We start from the raw sequence: 23,845 nt of genomic DNA on the forward strand, positions 1-23,845 counted from the left end.
CCTGTGTGGACTGCACTGGCTAATCAGGGACGACACTTTACGCACATCCATTAAACCCCCTTTTCACAGAGTGTGGCCAAAATAAATATTGATCTGAAGTTGGTCTATTAAACTGTGCCCCATACACTGCAGGTTAACATGAGGAACCCTCAGCAGGCCAAGTTCCTGGAGAACCACGTCTCGTTCAATGACTTGCGGGCGTTTGTGTGTGAGACCAGTGAGGACCTCAATCTCTTCATGGACCTCATGCGTGATGAACAGAAGCTGCGGGTGAATGCAGTGAAGGCGCCTGCAGACGTCAATTTGGAGGAGACCAGGCCCAGTAAACCCATACAGTTCTATAGGTGGGAAGACTCTGGCAGCATTATCAATGTAGATTTAAACTTGCCATGTTACATTTGCTATATTTGCAGCCTTATGAAACAAATGTTTCATTAGCAGAAACAATGACTTAGAATGAATCAGCTTCGCAATCTTTGTTTTCAGCCACTTTGGCTTCCAGACATATGTTTTGTTTATCCAAAAGCAATCCTGTGCTGTTACACATTGACTCGTTGTTTACAGCCAGTTTGGCTTTCCATACCTATTTATTGTTTATCCCAAAGCAGGCTTGTGCAGGTATACATAATAGTCATAAGCTCCATGTTTTCAGCAAGTTTGGCTTCCAGACTTACCTACGGGACATGTTCACGTGCCCTGACGCAGTAATGAGGTTCCTGTGCAGGCAGTACCGGGTCCACAACATCCCTGTGGGTACTGCAGCCACCAAGCAGCAGGTCGGCAACATCATACAGCAACATCCTGAACTCACCTGCTTCTACACCGAGGACAGCCAGGTGGGCATAGCAGCATAATAGGCATGTGCTCTGTCATGTTAAACACTTGTATAGTTTCATAGTATATTTCTTATATATGAGCATAGCTCTGTGAAAAGGGGGTTTAATCCATGCGCGTAAAATGTCGTCCAAGATTGATCTGTGAAGTCCGCACAGGCTAATCAGGGACGACAGTTTTCGCCTATTGATTTTTGCTAAGAAGAGACTTTGAAACGAAAAATTTAATAAAAGCGGAAAGTGTCGTCCCTGATTAGCCTGTGCAGATTGCACAGGCTAATTTGGGACGGCACTTAACACACATGCATTAAACATGCTGTCTGTCCGTCCATCCGGAGCCACATCTTGGAAGTGCTTGGGCGGATTTCATTGAAACTTGGTATGAGTATATATAATATGGATATGAGGATGATGCACGCCAAATGGCATTGTACACCATCTGTTAATAACGGAGTTATGGCCCTTTGTATCTTGAAAAAATGCTTCTTTGAGTGTCAAATATAACACTTTTGTGTCCAGAAGCATATTGGCAGGGGAAATCAATTCAACCAATTTGCTTGTTTATTGATAGAATGTAGCAGTGATTTGTGATTTCTTGACAAATACTGGTATCGAACTGAACCTGACATCTTTAATAAAGGTTAAACTAAAATTCAATGATAACAGATCATGCCAAGGATTTGATACTTACTTCTAGTTATATTTATTTTCTTTTCAGTACCAAATCAAGCGCTCCAGATATGATAACTCAGTCTCCTCAAGGAACATCAAACTCAAGTAAGTCACAAAGTGAACTAACTGTACATGGTGATAGAGACAGAAGTTTATCATAATTAATATTTTGTCCTTGTTCATACATAAGACTTATTAATTTCTGAATATAAATTAATAATATTTATTTTCGCGGAAACGAATGTTGTTTGCTGGTTTCTATAGATACGATTACGGATGTAACGTTATGTACGGAATGCTTCGGTAGAGTTCGTTAAAACAATGAAATTACGCATTTCCGTACCACGTGATATTACGTCATTCCGCCTTTTGCAAACTGCCTGTGCTTTTGTTCGGATCGTCAACAAACTTTATTTAAATTAAATCTCGAATCATCTGAAATAATGCCGCGTGGAACAAAGCGGAAATTACCGGAAAATGTGGAAGAGGTTGGAGAGGACGATACCCGGCTCTTACAACCGGACCCAGGTAGAGACTTTATTGATTTTGAGAAGATAATAGATCTAAGGGCATCTAAAATCGTTCCTCCTATTAATACACGTAACGTTGAGGGGTGCGGTGTTAGCGGGGAATCAACTCTTAAGTTTCCCGGTAATCGAAAATACAATAAAAGTTCAATCTCTTGCTTCGGCTATTAATCAGGGTCAAAACATGATATAGTTGTCAGGAATTAACGCGCTTATCAAACGATGACTTGGCTGCGCACGTGCCAGCCGCATTGAAACAACAAATTTCTAGAGGCGAATATGTCCATTTGGCTGTTAAAAGGTGCCTTCGAATTATCCGCTTTTTGTAACGGTAGTGTTTTGCAACTTTCGGCAGAGGGCACTCTTGAACAGCGCCCTAAGGAGTGTAGGGATAAAATTCATAACATCGAATGGTGGTCGGACGCTTTATTGATTTATGCGTCACTCTACCATAGCACGCGAGGCGATAAAGTGCAGGAGATTTTGCATTAACTTTCCCTGTAATGACCTACTTAATCTCGCACCATCGCCGGTGAATAGCAAAATATTACGTGAATATTTAACATCGTATAATTCTACAGATCGAAATGACCTTTTAAATGTTTTTTACAAATGGGTTTTCAATGCATTATAACGGACCCAGAGTCAGTAGATTTAGTAAAAAATTAAAGCTTGCAATCACAAATGCTGACATAATTCAAGATAAGATAAATAAGGAGATTTTGGCGGAGAGGTTGGCTGGGCCTTTCAGCGAACAACCTTTTTCTAATTTCATGGTTTCCCCAGTTGGCTTGGTGCCAAAAAAGACACCATGTGAATTTAGGATGATTCATCACCTTTCTTTTCCAGAGGGTAACTCGGTTAATGACTTCATTGATAAAAAATACTCATCCGCTCAGTACACAAATTTCGATGAGGCGGTTCACATGGTTCAAGATTTAGGGCAACACTGTAAACTTTTCAAAATGGATCTTAAGATTGCATCTCGCCTACTGCCAGTTCGGCGAGAAGATTTCGAAATACTGGGCATACAGTTTAATGGTATGTTTTATGTGGAAAAAGCATTACCATTCGGAGCTTCAGTCAGTTGCAAAACATTTGAACAGTTTTTCCTTATTCCTTGAATTCTGCGTTAGGAGTAAAATGTCATCGGGCAAGCTTATACACTATTTAGACGATTTTCTGGGTGGCGATAAATCTGAGCTAGGTTACCGCAAGGTGATGGATTCGTTTATCAATTGCATGCACGAGCTAAACGTGCCGTTAGCCACGGAGAAAACAGAAGGGCCCACGGAAATAATCGTGTTCTTAGGCTTAGAATAAGATTCGGCGGAACTGGTAGTCCGCATTCTTAAATAAAAATCGTTGAGTTACGGGAATAAATTCACACCATCGTGCAGAAACAAAAAAAATAAAAATAAAAAATAACCTAAAGCAAAAGCAATCGTTAATAAGGTCTCTTAACTTCGTGTGCAGGGCAATCCCAGTCGGCCGCCCGTTTTGATTAATTAACACCACCTGTGACATAACAAAAGCATTCCACCGCATACGTATAAACACGTGCTGTTAGGCAAGACCTCGAAATGTGGTTGACATTTTTGCGCGATTACAACGGCGTGTCGTTTTTCCATGACCGATACTGGATATTCAATGTTGACACTGATTGTTTACAGATAGTGCTGGCGGGTCTGGTTTGGGTTTTTGGGATTTATTTTAAAGGTCACTGGTGTAACGCTCGTTGGCCTAATTTATGGCGGCAAAAGGGCGTAACTAGTGACATAACTTTTCTCGAATTATTTCCAATTGTAGTTGCACTGTTTCTCTGGGCGAGGACTTAAAAAATAAAAATATCATCTTTAACAATTTTCGATCTGCATATAGTCTAAACAACAATTGGCCCGCGGATCAACAACATGTTGTTCTCTTTGTAGCCTATTGTTTTGAAAAGGGTCTATCACCTAAATCTATCAGGAGCTACATTTCTGGATTGAGTTATATTCATAAATACATGGGCTAGTACGATATAAGTAACATTTTTTAGTAGTGAAGAAAATGCTTGAGGACTGTTCTCGCTCGCGACAAACGGTTGATACGCGGGCACCAATCACTCGCAAGGTCTTGACGGTTATTATCTCGCAATTAGCAAAGGTGTGTTATAATGACTTCGAGCGCTCACTATTCAATGCTATGTTTACTCTGGCCTATTTCGGTCCGTTCCGAGTCAGTGAATTGGTAGCAACAGCAACATACAGTTATCAGTTGCAAATAGCCCAAGTTAGGGTCACGGGGGATAAACACGCCATAATGGTCACACTCAGGAAACATAAAACAAATCAGCGCGGTATTCCGGTCACAATTAGGATCCCATACGAGCCGGAGTATGCGTTGTGTCCAGTTCGGTCGTTTACAGACTACCTCGCAGTACGACCCCATAAAGTCGGTCCATAACCTTAGCGACTATGAATCCACACATTGGCTTGAATGGACTCTGGATTTCAGGCGTAGTATATCAACCTAATTTAAAAGTTAGGCTTTAAAAATAGTAGCAATGCAGCAGGGAAAAAACTTGTATAGCGCTTATTGGTATAAAATGTCCGAGATGTATTAAATGTCCGAGTTATGTCCGAGTTAAAAAGTGTGTAATGGTCAAGTGACCATTGGTATTACATGTCCGTGGTATTAAATGTCCGAGTTAAAAATTGTGTAATGGTCAAGTGACCACTGGTATTTAATGTCCGAGTTAAAAAGTGCGTAATGGTCAAGTGACCATTGGTAAAGTGTGTAATGGTCAAGTGACCATTGGTACTAAATGTCCGAGTTAAAAAGTGTGTAATGGTCAAGTGACCATTGGTATAAAAAGTGGTATGATTTCAAGTGTAGCGATCAAGTAAAAGTGTGATAAGTAAAGGTGTGATCGCAGATCAATCGCTGGGGTCGGCTGCGCGCTGAAAAGTTTACCAAGCACGAAATAGTGCGCTTATTGGTATTAAATGTCCGAGATATATTTAATGTCCGAGTTATGTCCGAGTTAAAAAGTGTGTAATGGTCAAGTGACCATCGGTATTAAATGTCCGTGTTATTAAATGTCCGAGTTAAAAATTGTGTAATGGTAAAGTGACCATTGGTATTTAATGTCCGAGTTAAAAAGTGTGTAATGGTCAAGTGACCATTGGTAAAGCGTGTAATTGTCAAGTGACCATTGGTACTAAATGTCCGAGTTAACAAGTGTGTAATGGTCAAGTGACCATTGGTATAAAAAGTGGTATGATTTCAAGTGTAGCGATCAAGTAAAAGTGTGATAAGTAAAGGTGTGATCGCAGATCAATCGCTGGGGTCGGCTGCGCGCTGAAAAGTTTACCAAGCACGAAATAGTGCGCTTATTGGTATTAAATGTCCGAGATATATTTAATGTCCGAGTTATGTCCGAGTTAAAAAGTGTGTAATGGTCAAGTGACCATCGGTATTAAATGTCCGTGTTATTAAATGTCCGAGTTAAAAATTGTGTAATGGTAAAGTGACCATTGGTATTTAATGTCCGAGTTAAAAAGTGTGTAATGGTCAAGTGACCATTGGTAAAGCGTGTAATTGTCAAGTGACCATTGGTACTAAATGTCCGAGTTAACAAGTGTGTATTGGTCGAGTGACCATTGGTATAAAAAGTGGTATGAGCGCAAGTGTAGCGCTCAAGTAAAAGTGTGATAAGTAAAAGTGTGATCGCACATCAATCGCTGGGGTCGGCCGCGCGCGAAAAAGTTTACCAAGCACGAAATAGTGTTGGGGCCGATCGATTCCGCGACGCCAGGCTTTTTTCGGAGCGATGGTGTGCATCTGTCGGATGTTGGCCTCGAATCGTATTTGGATTGCATTCGCGACGTCATCTTAAAGTTCTGTTAAAGGGCTAATCCAGAATTTGTGGGGGATAAATTTGTGAAATTTATTGTGGCGGAAAATTCTGTTTGCCGGGGGTCGGATGGGCATGCGCATTTATACATTTATCTGAATGGACTCTGTGACTACTTGCGTAGTTTATCATCCTTGTCCTTTCGGGTAATTCCAAGTTTACATTTATCTGAATGGACTCTGTGACTACTTGCGTAGTTTATCATCCTTGTCCTTTCGGGTAATTCCAAGTTATTAAAGTTTAAGCTGCTTGAACAGAATAAAAAATAGTAGCAATACCGTAGGGTAAAAAACGTTTAGGTGTCAAATCGCTGCCTGAACGATAAGTTGTATTTTAATGTCCGATTAAGATTGTAAAAAGGTACAAGTAATATTATCGCAAGTGTGGCGATAAAAGTGATCACAAGTGTAGTGATCAAGTAAAAGTATTATCGCAAGTGCGAAAAAGTGTGATCACAAGTGTAGTGATCAATGTCCGATTAAGTATATTATCGCAAGTGCGAAAAAGTGTGATCACAAGTGTAGTGATCAATGTCCGATTAAGTATGTAAAAGGTACAAGTAAAAGTATTGGATCACAAGTGTAGTGATCAAGTAAGTGTTAACGCAAGTGCGCAAAAAGTGTGATCACAAGTGTAGTGATCAATGTCCGATTAAGTATGTAAAAGATCACAAGTGTAGTGATCAAGTAAGTGTTATCGCAAGTGCGCAAAAGTGTGATCACAAGTGTAGTGATCAATGTCCGATTAAGTATGTAATTTGCAAGTGCGAAAAAAGTGCGATCACAAGTGTAGTGATCAAGTAAAAGTTATAGTGTGTCATTAAAAGTGTCATGGCGATTATCATGTAAAAGTGGATACAATGGTCAAGCGATTGGTAGAACTAGGTTTAGCCCAGCAAAGTATATGGTTCTTCCTAGTTCGGTCGCTTGATGAGCAATAGCATTTTTTATTTTGGGTACACGGTGTTGCTACTATAACGGTGTTACTTCACATTTTGTAATTTTATCGTGTGCTCATCCACCTCCGGTAGGTATATTTTCAAAGTAACAGGTTTCCACGAGTGAGTAGCCGATTTTTCGTTGGGCTCGTGGTTACCACCGGCTGTTTTTTCGCTGCGGCCTTTTATATCCCACTTTTTACTCGTATAATATTAAAGAGATCTGTTAATAATACTTTGTGCATTCTATTACATTTTGTGATGTTTATTGGGAGGCAAAATATTTTGGAATCGGGTCATTAAACTAGTTAAATGGAGTAATGTGTTGTTTTATCGTTGCAGTCGTAAAATAAGACTTATTAATTTCTGAATATAAATTAATAATATTTATTTTCGCGGAAACGAATGTTGTTTGCTGGTTTCTATAGATACGATTACGGATGTAACGTTATGTACGGAATGCTTCGGTAGAGTTCGTTAAAACAATGAAATTACGCATTTCCGTACCACGTGATATTACGTCATTCCGCCTTTTGCAAACTGCCTGTGCTTTTGTTCGGATCGTCAACAAACCCCACCCACCGCACCCTGATTAATACCTCGACTGGTCCGACATCCACATTTTAAGATGCTCAGAGTCGATTTAAAAACATATCTTGCACATAAATGGACTATACATTTGAGCTATACGATTCTGCCGGCAAGTTCTCTATTTCCAGTACATGTACACCGGCTCATGGCGGGATCCTAAAATCTGATAGCAGACATTCACACCCATTTTGGTGCCGGGGCCAGGCCACACCCCTTACAGTCGATCGAGATGGTGCCAAACTTGGTCTTGTACAACTGGGGCGCTTTCCAGCGGACAGCGTGACTCGGCGCTTGGACTGTCTTCATCGAATGCTACAATGGACAAACGCACTGTCGCACGTTTATATAGAGCACATGCATTCTGCCGGTGAACAATGAACTGTCTCGTGTTTAATATAAGTGCACAGGAGTTTTTGATGCCACTTCCATATCCGAACATTCACTTTGGCGTCGTTTTTTATATTCTGTCTGTTTTTTATTGTCATATGAGCCTTTTTATGTTTTATTATGTCTTGTAATTTTATTGTCATATATTGCTTGTTGCATTTGCCTTCCTGTCGCAGTGCCGGAAAATTCTGTTTGCCGGGGGTCGGATGGGCATGCGCATTTATACATTTATCTGAATGGACTCTGTGACTACTTGCGTAGTTTATCATCCTTGTCCTTTCGGGTAATTCCAAGTTTACATTTATCTGAATGGACTCTGTGACTACTTGCGTAGTTTATCATCCTTGTCCTTTCGGGTAATTCCAAGTTATTAAAGTTTAAGCTGCTTGAACAGAATAAAAAATAGTAGCAATACCGTAGGGTAAAAAACGTTTGGGTGTCAAATCGCTGCCTGAACGATAAGTTGTATTTTAATGTCCGATTAAGATTGTAAAAAGGTACAAGTAATATTATCGCAAGTGTGGCGATAAAAGTGATCACAAGTGTAGTGATCAAGTAAAAGTATTATCGCAAGTGCGAAAAAGTGTGATCACAAGTGTAGTGATCAATGTCCGATTAAGTATATTATCGCAAGTGCGAAAAAGTGTGATCACAAGTGTAGTGATCAATGTCCGATTAAGTATGTAAAAGGTACAAGTAAAAGTATTGGATCACAAGTGTAGTGATCAAGTAAGTGTTAACGCAAGTGCGCAAAAAGTGTGATCACAAGTGTAGTGATCAATGTCCGATTAAGTATGTAAAAGATCACAAGTGTAGTGATCAAGTAAGTGTTATCGCAAGTGCGCAAAAGTGTGATCACAAGTGTAGTGATCAATGTCCGATTAAGTATGTAATTTGCAAGTGCGAAAAAAGTGCGATCACAAGTGTAGTGATCAAGTAAAAGTTATAGTGTGTCATTAAAAGTGTCATGGCGATTATCATGTAAAAGTGGATACAATGGTCAAGCGATTGGTAGAACTAGGTTTAGCCCAGCAAAGTATATGGTTCTTCCTAGTTCGGTCGCTTGATGAGCAATAGCATTTTTTATTTTGGGTACACGGTGTTGCTACTATAACGGTGTTACTTCACATTTTGTAATTTTATCGTGTGCTCATCCACCTCCGGTAGGTATATTTTCAAAGTAACAGGTTTCCACGAGTGAGTAGCCGATTTTTCGTTGGGCTCGTGGTTACCACCGGCTGTTTTTTTCGCTGCGGCCTTTTATATCCCACTTTTTACTCGTATAATATTAAAGAGATCTGTTAATAATACTTTGTGCATTCTATTACATTTTGTGATGTTTATTGGGAGGCAAAATATTTTGGAATCGGGTCATTAAACTAGTTAAATGGAGTAATGTGTTGTTTTATCGTTGCAGTCGTAAAATAATGTTTGTTTTTTCTGAAAACAATTGCTATTTCAAAAAATTTTATAATTATAATGCCTGCTAAAGAGTAAAGTCAGTATAATGGAAACACTATTGACCTCTTTAGGTGCTTCTGTCTTTTGACATAATTTTGTCTGAAGAAGTTTGTATTATTTTCAACGTTCAACATTCAAACTTGCTTAAATTGTCCTTATAATATGATGTTTTGTGTGTGTGTTTTTTTGTTCCACATTGAAAATGATAAAAGTTATGCTCCTTTTTTAGCTTTTTGTAACTTAATTGTAATATAGACTATTCATCGAAAACCACAAGCCAAACAGGTTTAATATGTGTTCTGCAACATGGTATTGTGTCTACATGTACCTACAAAATTTAATCAATTAATGCCCCTGCTCCAAAACTGCCGAAGCCACAGAGTCCAATTTTCCATTTTTACCATTCGCTTCATATTACTATGTGCGTTGTCCAGAGGTACCTCTCACTATTGTCACAAGTTCTAGTTTTAAATGAGAATCATGCATCATAATGTTTGACTGCCCATGTTTGAACTGGTAGAGATGGTTATATCATCCAGGCAACCATCCTTGCTGACCACGTCAATGAACTATGAAAGGGAGAGGGAGCTGGTAAAACAACAGCAGGTATGGGTCCGTTTCAACTTCACTTTTGTATTTTATATAAGTACACTCATGAATAATGCTTGTGCGTTAAGTTTAATTCCAAATTAGTTTGTGCTAATCTGGGATGACATTTCTCGCTTTTATTGTATTTTTCATTTAAAGGAAGTTTCTCCTTGGCGTCTACAAGGACAGCCAGGTGAGAATATCAGCATAAAAGGCAGGTTCTCTGTAATGTTGAACACTGGTACAATTTCAGGGTATATAAATTATATATGAGCCGTGCTCTGTGAAAAGGGAGTTTAATGCATTTGTGGTAAGTGTAATCCCTGATTTGCTTGTGAAGACTGCACAGGCTACTCTGGAACCACACTTGGTACACAGGCTACTCTGGAACCACACTTGGTACACATGCTACTCTGGAACCACACTTTATACACAGGCTACTCTGGAACCACACTTTATACACATGCATTAAGTATAGTTGTGAAGACTGCACAGGCTACTCTGGAACCACACTTTATACACATGCATTAAGTCTAGTTGTGAAGACTGCACAGGCTACTCTAGAACCACACTTTATACACATGCATTAAGTCTAGTTGTGAAGACTGCACAGGCTACTCTGGAACCACACTTTATACACATGCATTAAGTCTAGTTGTGAAGACTGCACAGGCTACTCTAGAACCACACTTTATACACATGCATTAAGTCTAGTTGTGAAGACTGCACAGGCTACTCTAGAACCACACTTTATACACATGCATTAAGTCTAGTTGTGAAGACTGCACAGGCTACTCTGGAACCACACTTTATACACAGGCTACTCTGGAACCACACTTTATACACAGGCTACTCTGGAACCACACTTTATTCACAGGCTACTCTGGAACCACACTTTATACACAGGCTACTCTGGAGCCACACTTTATACACATGCATTAAGTCTAGTTGTGAAGACTGCACATGCTACTCTGGAACCACACTTTATACACATGCTACTCTGGAACCACACTTTATACACATGCTACTCTGGAACCACACTTTATACACATGCATTAAGTCTAGTTGTGAAGACTGCACATGCTACTCTGGAACCACACTTTATACACATGCATTAAGTCTAGTTGTGAAGCCTGCACATGCTACTCTGGAACCACACTTTATACACATGCTACTCTGGAACCACACTTTATACACAGGCTACTCTGGAACCACACTTTATACACATGCTACTCTAGAACCACACTTTATACACATGCATTAAGTCTAGTTGTGAAGCCTGCACAGGCTACTCTGGAACCACACTTTATACACATGCTACTCTAGAACCACACTTTATACACATGCATTAAGTCTAGTTGTGAAGACTGCACAGGCTACTCTGGAACCACACTTTATACACAGGCTACTCTGGAACCACACTTTATACACATGCATTAAGTCTAGTTGTGAAGACTGCACAGGCTACTCTGGAACCACACTTTATACACAGGCTACTCTGGAACCACACTTTATACACATGCATTAAGTATAGTTGTGAAGACTGCACAGGCTACTCTGGAACCACACTTTATACACATGCATTAAGTCTAGTTGTGAAGACTGCACAGGCTACTCTAGAACCACACTTTATACACATGCATTAAGTCTAGTTGTGAAGACTGCACAGGCTACTCTGGAACCACACTTTATACACATGCATTAAGTCTAGTTGTGAAGACTGCACAGGCTACTCTAGAACCACACTTTATACACATGCATTAAGTCTAGTTGTGAAGACTGCACAGGCTACTCTAGAACCACACTTTATACACATGCATTAAGTCTAGTTGTGAAGACTGCACAGGCTACTCTGGAACCACACTTTATACACAGGCTACTCTGGAACCACACTTTATACACAGGCTACTCTGGAACCACACTTTATTCACAGGCTACTCTGGAACCACACTTTATACACAGGCTACTCTGGAGCCACACTTTATACACATGCATTAAGTCTAGTTGTGAAGACTGCACATGCTACTCTGGAACCACACTTTATACACATGCATTAAGTCTAGTTGTGAAGCCTGCACATGCTACTCTGGAACCACACTTTATACACATGCTACTCTGGAACCACACTTTATACACAGGCTACTCTGGAACCACACTTTATACACATGCTACTCTAGAACCACACTTTATACACATGCATTAAGTCTAGTTGTGAAGCCTGCACAGGCTACTCTGGAACCACACTTTATACACATGCTACTCTAGAACCACACTTTATACACATGCATTAAGTCTAGTTGTGAAGACTGCACAGGCTACTCTGGAACCACACTTTATACACAGGCTACTCTGGAACCACACTTTATACACATGCATTAAGTCTAGTTGTGAAGACTGCACAGGCTACTCTGGAACCACACTTTATACACAGGCTACTCTGGAACCACACTTTATACACATGCATTAAGTCTAGTTGTGAAGACTGCACAGGCTACTCTGGAACCACACTTTATACACAGGCTACTCTGGAACCACACTTTATACACATGCATTAAGTCTAGTTGTGAAGACTGCACAGGCTACTTTGGAACCACACTTTATACACATGCATTAAGTCTAGTTGTGAAGACTGCACAGGCTACTCTGGAACCACACTTTATACACAGGCTACTCTGGAACCACACTTTATACACATGCATTAAGTCTAGTTGTGAAGCCTGCACATGCTACTCTGGAACCACACTTTATACACATGCATTAAGTCTAGTTGTGAAGCCTGCACAGGCTACTCTGGAACCACACTTTATACACATGCATTAAGTCTAGTTGTGAAGACTGCACATGCTACTCTAGAACCACACTTTATACACAGGCTACTCTGGAACCACACTTTATACACAGGCTACTCTGGAACCACACTTGGTACACATGCATTAAGTCTAGTTGTGAAGACTGCACAGGCTACTCTGGAACCACACTTTATACACATGCATTAAGTCTAGTTGTGAAGACTGCACAGGCTACTCTGGAACCACACTTTATACACAGGCTACTCTGGAACCACACTTTATACACATGCATTAAGTCTAGTTGTGAAGACTGCACAGGCTACTCTGGAACCACACTTTATACACAGGCTACTCTGGAACCACACTTTATACACATGCATTAAGTCTAGTTGTGAAGACTGCACAGGCTACTTTGGAACCACACTTTATACACATGCATTAAGTCTAGTTGTGAAGACTGCACAGGCTACTCTGGAACCACACTTTATACACAGGCTACTCTGGAACCACACTTTATACACATGCATTAAGTCTAGTTGTGAAGACTGCACAGGCTACTCTGGAACCACACTTTATACACATGCATTAAGTCTAGTTGTGAAGACTGCACATGCTACTCTAGAACCACACTTTATACACAGGCTACTCTGGAACCACACTTTATACACAGGCTACTCTGGAACCACACTTGGTACACATGCATTAAGTCTAGTTGTGAAGACTGCACAGGCTACTCTGGAACCACACTTTATACACATGCATTAAGTCTAGTTGTGAAGACTGCACAGGCTACTCTGGAACCACACTTTATACACAGGCTACTCTGGAACCACACTTTATACACATGCATTAAGTCTAGTTGTGAAGACTGCACAGGCTACTCTGGAACCACACTTTATACACATGCATTAAGTCTAGTTGTGAAGCCTGCACATGCTACTCTGGAACCACACTTTATACACATGCTACTCTAGAACCACACTTTATACACATGCATTAAGTCTAGTTGTGAAGACTGCACATGCTACTCTAGAACCACACTTTATACACATGCATTAAGTCTAGTTGTGAAGACTGCACAGGCTACTCTGGAACCACACTTTATACACATGCATTAAGTCTAGTTGTGAAGCCTGCACATGCTACTCTGGAACCACACTTTATACACATGCTACTCTAGAACCACACTTTATACACATGCATTAAGTCTAGTTGTGAAGACTGCACAGGCTACTCTGGAACCACACTTTATACACATGCATTAAGTCTAGTTGTGAAGCCTGCACATGCTACTCTGGAACCACACTTTATACACATGCTACTCTAGAACCACACTTTATACACATGCATTAAGTCTAGTTGTGAAGACTGCACAGGCTACTCTGGAACCACACTTTATACACATGCATTAAGTCTAGTTGTGAAGACTGCACATGCTACTCTAGAACCACACTTTATACACATGCTACTCTGGAACCACACTTTATACACAGGCTACTCTGGAACCACACTTTATACACATGCATTAAGTCTAGTTGTGAAGACTGCACAGGCTACTCTGGAACCACACTTTATACACATGCATTAAGTCTACTTGTGAAGACTGCACAGGCTACTCTGGAACCACACTTTATACACATGCATTAAGTCTAGTTGTGAAGACTGCACAGGCTACTCTAGAACCACACTTTATACACATGCATTAAGTCTAGTTGTGAAGACTGCACAGGCTACTCTGGAACCACACTTTATACACATGCATTAAGTCTAGTTGTGAAGACTGCACAGGCTACTCTGGAACCACACTTTATACACATGCATTAAGTCTACTTGTGAAGACTGCACAGGCTACTCTGGAACCACACTTTATACACATGCATTAAGTCTAGTTGTGAAGACTGCACAGGCTACTCTAGAACCACACTTTATACACATGCATTAAGTCTACTTGTGAAGACTGCACAGGCTACTCTGGAACCACACTTTATACACGTGCATTAAGTCTACTTGTGAAGACTGCACAGGCTACTCTGGAACCACACTTTATACACAGGCTACTCTGGAACCACACTTTATACACATGCATTAAGTCTAGTTGTGAAGACTGCACAGGCTACTCTGGAACCACACTTTATACACAGGCTACTCTGGAACCACACTTTATACACATGCATTAAGTCTACTTGTGAAGACTGCACATGCTACTCTGGAACCACACTTTATACACATGCATTAAGTCTAGTTGTGAAGACTGCACAGGCTACTCTGGAACCACACTTTATACACATGCATTAAGTCTAGTTGTGAAGCCTGCACATGCTACTCTGGAACCACACTTTATACACATGCATTAAGTCTAGTTGTGAAGCCTGCACATGCTACTCTGGAACCACACTTTATACACATGCATTAAGTCTAGTTGTGAAGACTGCACATGCTACTCTGGAACCACACTTTATACACATGCATTAAGTCTAGTTGTGAAGACTGCACAGGCTACTCTGGAACCACACTTTATACACAGGCTACTCTGGAACCACACTTTATACACATGCATTAAGTCTACTTGTGAAGACTGCACATGCTACTCTGGAACCACACTTTATACACATGCATTAAGTCTAGTTGTGAAGACTGCACAGGCTACTCTGGAACCACACTTTATACACAGGCTACTCTGGAACCACACTTTATACACATGCATTAAGTCTAGTTGTGAAGACTGCACATGCTACTCTGGAACCACACTTTATACACATGCATTAAGTCTAGTTGTGAAGACTGCACATGCTACTCTGGAACCACACTTTATACACATGCTACTCTGGAACCACACTTTATACACATGCTACTCTGGAACCACACTTTATACACATGCTACTCTGGAACCACACTTTATACACATGCTGCTCTGGAACCACACTCGGTACACATGCTACTCTGGAACCACACTTGGTACACATGCTACTCTGGAACCACGCTTGGTACACATGCTACTCTGGAACCACACTTGGTACACATGCTACTCTGGAACCACGCTTGGTACACATGCTACTCTGGAACCACACTTGGTACACATGCTACTCTGGAACCACACTTGGTACACATGCTACTCTGGAACCACACTTGGTACACATGCTACTCTGGAACCACACTTTATACACATGCTACTCTGGAACCACACTTTATACACATGCATTAAGTCTAGTTTTCCCAGAGCAATACTCAAGTGTGTTGTGGCAGGTTGAGAGTGCGGCAGTCTCACAGAAGGAACAGGAATACAAGGAGTTACAGGACAGATCCAAGCAGCTCGACCAGCAACTCAACAAATTGAGAGAGGAAAAGGTAATAATGTGAACAACAATTTCCGCTTTTGTGGTGTTTATTTTGTTTAAAAGAAGTCTCTTTCTACCAAATATTCAGTTTAAGTAGGAAATGTCTTCTCTGATAAGCCTGTGCGAACTGCACAGGCTAATCTGGGACCACACTTTATGCGCATTTATTAAGTTGGAATAGAGTTTTGTAGAATACAATGTTTGATAATAGTTATGTCATGTTACTTTCATTTAAACAGATTTTGAAGTGTCAGTTGTAAAATGTATGAGGAATCTTTTCCTATTGTATAAATCTGCATACACTTTTAGTTTTAATGGTATCATGAATTTTAATTAATTTAAAAGAAAGTATTACATACTTTCACTGTTCAGTTTAAAACAGTTTTCAATATAATTTGAATATATTTTACGCATATTCTACAGTGAATTGGGTAAAATGCTTTTAAAATGATAAACACTTCTTTTCTAGAAACAACTGATGATGCGAAAGGACCAAAAGAAACGACTCCAGTCACAAATTGAATCAAAGAAGAAAACGTAAGTTTTTTTATTTTGTACAACTTCTGTATGTCTTCCTATATAATTAAATCAAGACATCTGACCTCTTGTAATTTATCTCAATAACAGCTAATACCAGTTTTTACATTCAAATGATACTAGTTTTAGTAAGCTTTATTTTTTCATATTGATAAAAGTGTGCCTTTGGAACCCAATTTTTTTTAAGGGGAATTTTGTAGGATAAGAAAACATATAAGGCACAGAGAAAATGTAGCAGGGTTATTTGCTTTTAAGATTTTTTACCAAATGCTCTGGTTGTCTTGTTACTTACTGATAATCCTATGAATTAATGCAAAATGAAGTTCTGAAATCAAGCACATCTGTATAAGATAGTTATCATTTCATTTGCACAAATATTTATTAACCAGGTTTTCAACAAGGTTAAACATTCCGGTTATTAGATTAGAGAATGGTGGGCCGGTTGTGTCTAATAGGATGATTCTGGTCAATATGTTTGGTTTGCATTGACCAATCAATATGAAACTTTGAATATCACAACTTTGCATTGAGTCATTGCTGTAATTTATATAGTCGAAATTGGTTTACAGTCAATAACTTGAGTTTGGATGGACATTGCTTGAATTTTTGCGTGTAAGCAACTTACATGGCTAGGTCTAGCCTGAAATTGCATACAAAGGTTGGCAAGGTCAATTTTCTTAAAATAGCAGAAAAAAATCCACGCAATGAACAGTCTCAATGGTGGACCTGTTATAAAATTGTGTATGTTGGTAGCGTAAGTGCAGCCTGGGCTTGGAATTGCTTATTTCCTATCTATACCTATCTTATATCTAAGTAAATTAATTCATGCAAATCATAAAAAGTCTTCCCCATGAAGTTTCATGTTTCTTCAAACTTCATGGAAAAGTTTTTTCATGGATTGTTCTGATTAAAAAAAATGCATGGAATTTGTGTCACTGATGTGTATGTAACACTTGTCTGGGATTAATCAGAGTTGGGATGTCACTGCAGGAATTGTTCCCTTTTCATCACACTCCAATTAACTAGTTAATTGTTATGAAAAATATGCTTTTATTTTTCTTTAATATGTTAACTGGAAGTCAATCAGGTGTTGATTACACACCATCAAATTTTGTCTTTGAACTGACACTGATCGGCTGATAAAAATACAACATCCCTGAAAAACATGAAACACCCATGGATGTTAAGAATTAGCGCTAATGTTTACTTATCTACTTTAAGTAAAATTAATAGTATGGCTACAGCTTTACTGGGCCAGCGTTTTACAGAAACTGTAAAATGTCAGATGAGTACACAATGTAAAGTATTCAAAGTAGAGTAGTTTCGAGATTTGTAAATCAAACACAGGATTTGTGTTAGGATAACGTTCAATATTAACCCATTAGGCCTAGCGTCTAGAAGAAAGGCCTTGGCAAACAGCGTAGACCCAGATGATGCGGCGTCTCATCAGGGTCTGCACTGTTTGCTTAAAGGAATTTCTGTAAGAAATATTCTAAATATAGAAATAAATATACTAGACATCCCTTATTTGTAAATAAATTGATCCAATTTAGAAGGATGGGAGAGTCCACTAGGCATAAATGCCATTAAATGGGCTAATGTCTTTCATGCCTATTGTAATTCAGCCTTTAAAAAATTGGACATTGGTGATTAATTGTTTGACGGGATCTGAAATTTGTGGATCTGTCTACTCACAATATCAACAAAAATTAATGTAACATGAGAAATAATGATTCTACAGCATTAAAAGTGCACTAGAACCTATTGTTGCATATAAGCCAAGTGTGTAACATGTGTGCCTGCAGAATCTTGACAGTGGAGCATGAGGCACTGAACATGGAGGAGGAGGAGAGGAAGGTCAGGGTCAAGGTCGCAGAGGTCAATGAGTCAAAGCTGCGTCTGCTGACCCAGTATGTGGAGAACACAGGGGTAAGCAGCTAGCCTACTTAGTGTGTAGAATAGCCCAGCTGAGACCTTATAGATTGACATACATGGGTTCCGTATAAATTGCTAGAGATTGCTGAAAAATAAAATGTGAACCCTTTACCACTTAGATATGTATTTTTATGCATTTGTAGTCCCTTAGAAAGTTTGATTAAATTAAAGGTTTCTTACTGGATTCAAGTTTTATTAGCTTCATTTCCAAACCTTAGATACTGAAGAGCATCAAACAGCATAAAACCTGAACAGACTGCGAGTTACTTGCAGGCTGTTCTGGTTTTGTGCTGTTTGCACATTGCCCTTTTAACTTTGCTTCTGAGAGGGAAATGGTTGATGTGCTTAAAAATGTTTAATGTACATTACAAGTTTTTCTAAAATTATATGAGACCTTTAGACAATCAAAATGTTTGTATTTCTCAAAATAAAAAAGTGCATGTTGATGATAATTATAGTTGGAAAAATAAGTAACTTGTGTATTTCTGGTGGTAACGGTTGTGGTTCCCATGTGCAGACTGTATTGGTACGGATTCTGTGTGTGGTTTCAGCGTTGCCTGGAGCTGTGCAAGGACAAGGTGTTTCTGGGTGTGAGCCATGCCGAGGCAGTCAGGGCATGTACCAGCATGGAGGAGGAGAACAGGGGCCAAACACAGGCCCTGCAGCAGGCAGAGGTACAACACACAGTCAGATGGGGTGGCAATATATCGGAGCCTTGTTATGGGACAATTGGGCTTAATGCATATGTGTGTCTTGTTCTGAGAAAACTGGGCTTAATTCATGTGCGTAAAGTGTCGTCCCAGATTAGCCTGTGCAGTCCGCACAGGCTAAGATTAGCCTGTGCAGTCCGCACAGGCTAATCAGGGACGACACTTTTCGCCTAAACTTGATTTTCGGTAAGGAGGGATTTCCTTGTAACTAAAAATACCATTAAAGCGGAAAGTATTGTCCCTGATTAGCCTGTGCGGACTGCACAGGCTTATCTGGGACAACACTTTACGCACATGAATTAAGCCCAGTTTTCTCAGAACAAGACACATGTGTTAAGTGTTGTCATGATAAGCCTGAGCAGTCCCCACAGGCTTTTGAGGGAAGACTCTTTCTGCTTGTATTGTGTTTTTCATTTATAGAAAGTTTCTTCTTAGCAAAAGTCAAATTAAGGGGGAAAGTTTTGCTCTTGATAAGCCTATGCAGACAAGCATACAGTTGTGGACTGAAACCAATGTATCAATCAATACCTTTACCTATAAACACACTGAGTTGTGTTTTTTTTCAGCTGAAATTGTGATAAACGCCAACAATATTGTTTTGATATATAAAATAATGGTGAATGTCTTTTAAATAAAAATACATTAATTGTTTTCTACAAATGTGTTAGCACAAAAGAAATGTGTCTGATTTATTTAAATAATCAACAGGCCTATATCTGTGAGCAAAAAAAACAACAACAAACCGGTATACTGGTAATCCAAAATTATTTTCTATCAAATTTCAAGTTCAGCACACTTTCCCACAAATATTTAAGAGATGTAGTGTGTATGTCTTTATGGAAGGCTGTTGTTACTTACTGCATACACGTACACACAATTTCGTAGACATTCCAATATGTTGTTTCATATTTCTGCATACACGTACACACAATATCAAAGACAATCCGCATACTTTTTTCCCCTACAGAGCAAGTTTGAGCGTCTCCGTGAGCGTGAGGAGAGGTGCAAGAGGGAGGCCAGACAGCAGCTAGCAGACGCCAGGAAGGAGAGCAACCTGGGAACCAATGATGAGCTCCCACAGGCCCTCATGCAGGTAGGGAACCAAACAGGGGCAAATGGCATAGTTTGATGTTGTGGAATGAAATTCATTAAGGTGACCAAAATAAATAAAAAATTACAATTATAAAATTGAGTTTTGATTTATATTCTTCAGATTTATAAATTAAGTTATTATCATGTCAGTCAGTAGTCTATTGATGGTAATTTTAATACAAGTACATATGTTATGTGCAGTGTCAATTGACGGCTAATATAAATATCATTTGAGATAAACTTCAACATGGATTACATATTTTAAAGTATCCATGTTAAACATTCTATCAAACATTTATTCTTGCTAATTACACTCAGTGTGTCAGCTTCTGAAAACTATTAACACTTGGAACATGCATGTTTGGACCGATAAAGATTGTTTATGGTCACAAATTTGTGCTATTGATTTGAGCATGAAAGAGCAAAAAACAGGCCTCTGTTAAGACGTTGTCAAGCATAGATTAATTTACAACTAATGTGGCATATGTGATCAACATGATGAGAGGTTCCAAGGTCACATTCCACGGTCAAAGGTACAATCTAGGTATTTACATATGCATGTCATGATATTGATATAACTTGTCATAATGAGATAATTGTTGTGTGCAAAAACCATGTCTTTTGGTCAAAGGTTAAGGTGACAATGCAAGGTAAATAATTTTGTCCAGCATAGACTGATTTTCCAATAACTTAATAAAAGTGATCCGCATGACAAGACAGAGCATCACTTAGACAACCAATTCACTAGGTCAAAGGTCAACTTTACTTTTTAAAGTCAAAGGTTAAATCATAGGCGTTGCGTTCTGTGAAAACTGGGCATAATGCATGTGTGTAAAGTGTCGTCCCAGATTAGCATGTGCAGTCCGCACAGGCTAATCACGGACAACACTTTCCACTTTTATGATATTTTCTGTTTAAAGAAAGTTTCTTATTAGCAAAAATCAAGTTTAGGCGGAAAGTGTCATCCCTGATTAGCCTGTGCGGACTGCACAGGCTAATCTGGGATGACACTTTACGCACATGCATTATGCCCAGTTTTTACAGAACACGACTCATAGTATTAAGCAAATGTAAGTTTCTGAAAAAAAAGTTTGCTTTAGTTTCAAGCATACAAAGTGGCACTCTTTGGCCTAGTCCCCTGGGTGAATGTCGAGGTCGTGTAAACAGTTAGCTAAAACATGCCGTCACCATGTTTCTCGTGCATGGTTAAATCAAAATAATGTATGACTTGTGACAATAACCATCTCTTTGACATGAACTATGTTTAATCAAATGTCAAAAAACATACAGTAAAACATAAAATTATTTTTATTTTTTTGCTTGAGTATTAAGAGATTGAATCTGGAGTATATGACCATGCCAACTGTAGATTGTTATCCCCCGCCATAGGCGGATGGATATTGTTTTGGCGTTGTCCGTCCGTTGTCCTTCCGTCTGGCACTTTTGTGTCCGGAGCCATATATTGGAAGTGCTTTTGCGGATTTCATTGAAACTTGGTATGAGTATATATATGGATAAGAGGATGATGCACGCCAAATGGCATTGTACACCATCGGATAATAACAGAGTAATGGCCCTTTGTACTTTGAAAAAATGCTTTTTCTGTGTGTTGGGAGCCATATCTTGGAAGTGCTATGATGGATTTCATTGAAACTTTGTATGAGTATATATATGGATAAGAGGATGATGCACGTTGGCGTTGTCCATCCGTCCAGAAAACTTTTGTGTCAAGAAGTATAATGGCAGGGGATATCAATTCAACGAATTTGCTTGTTTTTCAGGAAATGGCCCATCTACCAGAGAATGTGGATGCTTTGAATGCCCTGATTGATGAGAAGCAAGTGCGTGCAGACCTAACAATTGTGGCTGATCCAAGGGTATACAACTTGCTTGTACTAGATTAGTTTGAAAAATGGTAAAGTTGGGGTAAAATTGTGCCAATACAATACTGCTGATGTTTTTTAGAACAAATAAACTTGTATAGCAATTGAAATTGTCTAATGTTTTTTCATGTGTATCAATATTTAGCAACCAAGTATGTACATGCAAACACCAGTCCGATAATTATGGCCCCCTTCGAAGAAGAGGGGGTATATTGTTTTGCTGGATGTCGGTTGGTCTGAGTGTCGGTAGACCAGTACGTTTCAGATCAATAATTTGCAACGAATTGACCGATTAGCTTGATACTTCACATGTGAATTGGCCTTGGACAGTAGATGACCCCAATTGAAATTGGGGTCATTAGGTCAAAGGTCAAGGTCACTGTCACAATAAGTGTGAAAATTGTTTCCAATCAATAACTCGTCAACAAATTGACCGATTGGCTTGATACTTCACAGGTGCATTTGCCTTGGACAGTAGATGACCCTTTGGGGTCACTAGGTCAAAGATCACTGTCACATTAAGCGTGAAATGGTTTGCGATCAATAACTCATCAACAAATTGATAGATTGGCTTGATACTTCACATGTGCATTGGCCTTGGACAATAGATGACCCCTATCGAAATATGGGTCACAAGGTCAAAGGTCACTGTCACAATAAGTGGGAAAATCGTTTCTGATCAATAACTCCTCAAAGAATAGACCGATTGGCTTGATACTTGATACTTCCCATGTGCATTGGCCTTGGACAGTAGATGACCTCTATTGATATGTGGTCACTAGGTCAAAGTTCAAGGTCATTGTCACAATAAGTGTAAAAAAAATTTCCAATCAATTCTTGTCAATTGACTGATAGGGTTGATACTTCGCATGTGCATTGACCTTGGACAGTGGATGACATCTATTGAAATTGGGGTCACTAGTTTAAAGCCCTTTGGGGTGGGGGGGGGGCATTTGTCTCTGACCGCGCACACTTGTTTATTTTTGAGTTGCATTCTAGAAAACACTTACTGTTTTTAGTGTTATTAGACAATAAACATGACTTTAAAATTGGCAATCATAATGGTAATTATAAGGTTTTATTTCACATAAAATCTTTTATTTGATGCTTTTCTGTGAAATATAGAATTTTATTGGTGAAAGAAAAATCTATTGCATGGGAAAACAATCCTGTATTTTAAATATGAACACAAATTACAATATTTTCCCTCAGTAATATCAGTCTTTTAGTTTGAGTTACTTGTTGTGAAATAAGTAAATGCACTAAGTATAAATTTAAAGATATGTTAACCAAAAATCCATGATAAAAATAGAGGATAGTTGTTGGATTTGGTGGAATATCGATTATAATTTACAAATGATCATAGAAAATTATATTTTGCACCACAAGTGAAAATACTTTTTTCTATGATCAAGAGTGAATTAAAATCGATATTCTACCAAATTCAGCAAATTTTCTTTTTATTTCATGCTTACAAATTATTATTTTTGTCTTTTGCCATTCTGGACAATATAATTCCCTGTAGGGCGCCCCGAAATGTTATGACATGTATGTTCAAAGGAAGCTAATCCGTATGTTTTTATAACATTCAATGCAGAGTAGTTGCCCTTGGTAAATTTGGGGTCACAATAGGGAAACCGAAGATATCTAAAAAATAGATCCGATAA

General features: G+C 39.1%; 1 protein-coding gene across 1 annotated transcript in view; it reads left to right on the forward strand.

The window, feature by feature from the left end:
• LOC127875946 (structural maintenance of chromosomes protein 5-like) overlaps window positions 1–23,845 on the forward strand; it is a 77,328-nt gene that overhangs the window by 32,628 nt on the left and 20,855 nt on the right. Inside the window, exons 12-21 of the mRNA XM_052420713.1 lie at window positions 133–344; window positions 653–836; window positions 1,552–1,610; window positions 9,849–9,915; window positions 15,930–16,031; window positions 16,491–16,558; window positions 18,364–18,487; window positions 19,045–19,167; window positions 20,171–20,296; window positions 22,077–22,172. Coding sequence (XP_052276673.1) covers window positions 133–344; window positions 653–836; window positions 1,552–1,610; window positions 9,849–9,915; window positions 15,930–16,031; window positions 16,491–16,558; window positions 18,364–18,487; window positions 19,045–19,167; window positions 20,171–20,296; window positions 22,077–22,172 — 1,161 coding nt within the window. The remainder of the gene's footprint in view (window positions 1–132; window positions 345–652; window positions 837–1,551; window positions 1,611–9,848; window positions 9,916–15,929; window positions 16,032–16,490; window positions 16,559–18,363; window positions 18,488–19,044; window positions 19,168–20,170; window positions 20,297–22,076; window positions 22,173–23,845) is intronic.

Source organism: Dreissena polymorpha, chromosome 4 (genome assembly GCF_020536995.1).
Source record: "Dreissena polymorpha isolate Duluth1 chromosome 4, UMN_Dpol_1.0, whole genome shotgun sequence".
Classification (NCBI taxonomy): Eukaryota; Metazoa; Mollusca; class Bivalvia; order Myida; family Dreissenidae; genus Dreissena; species Dreissena polymorpha.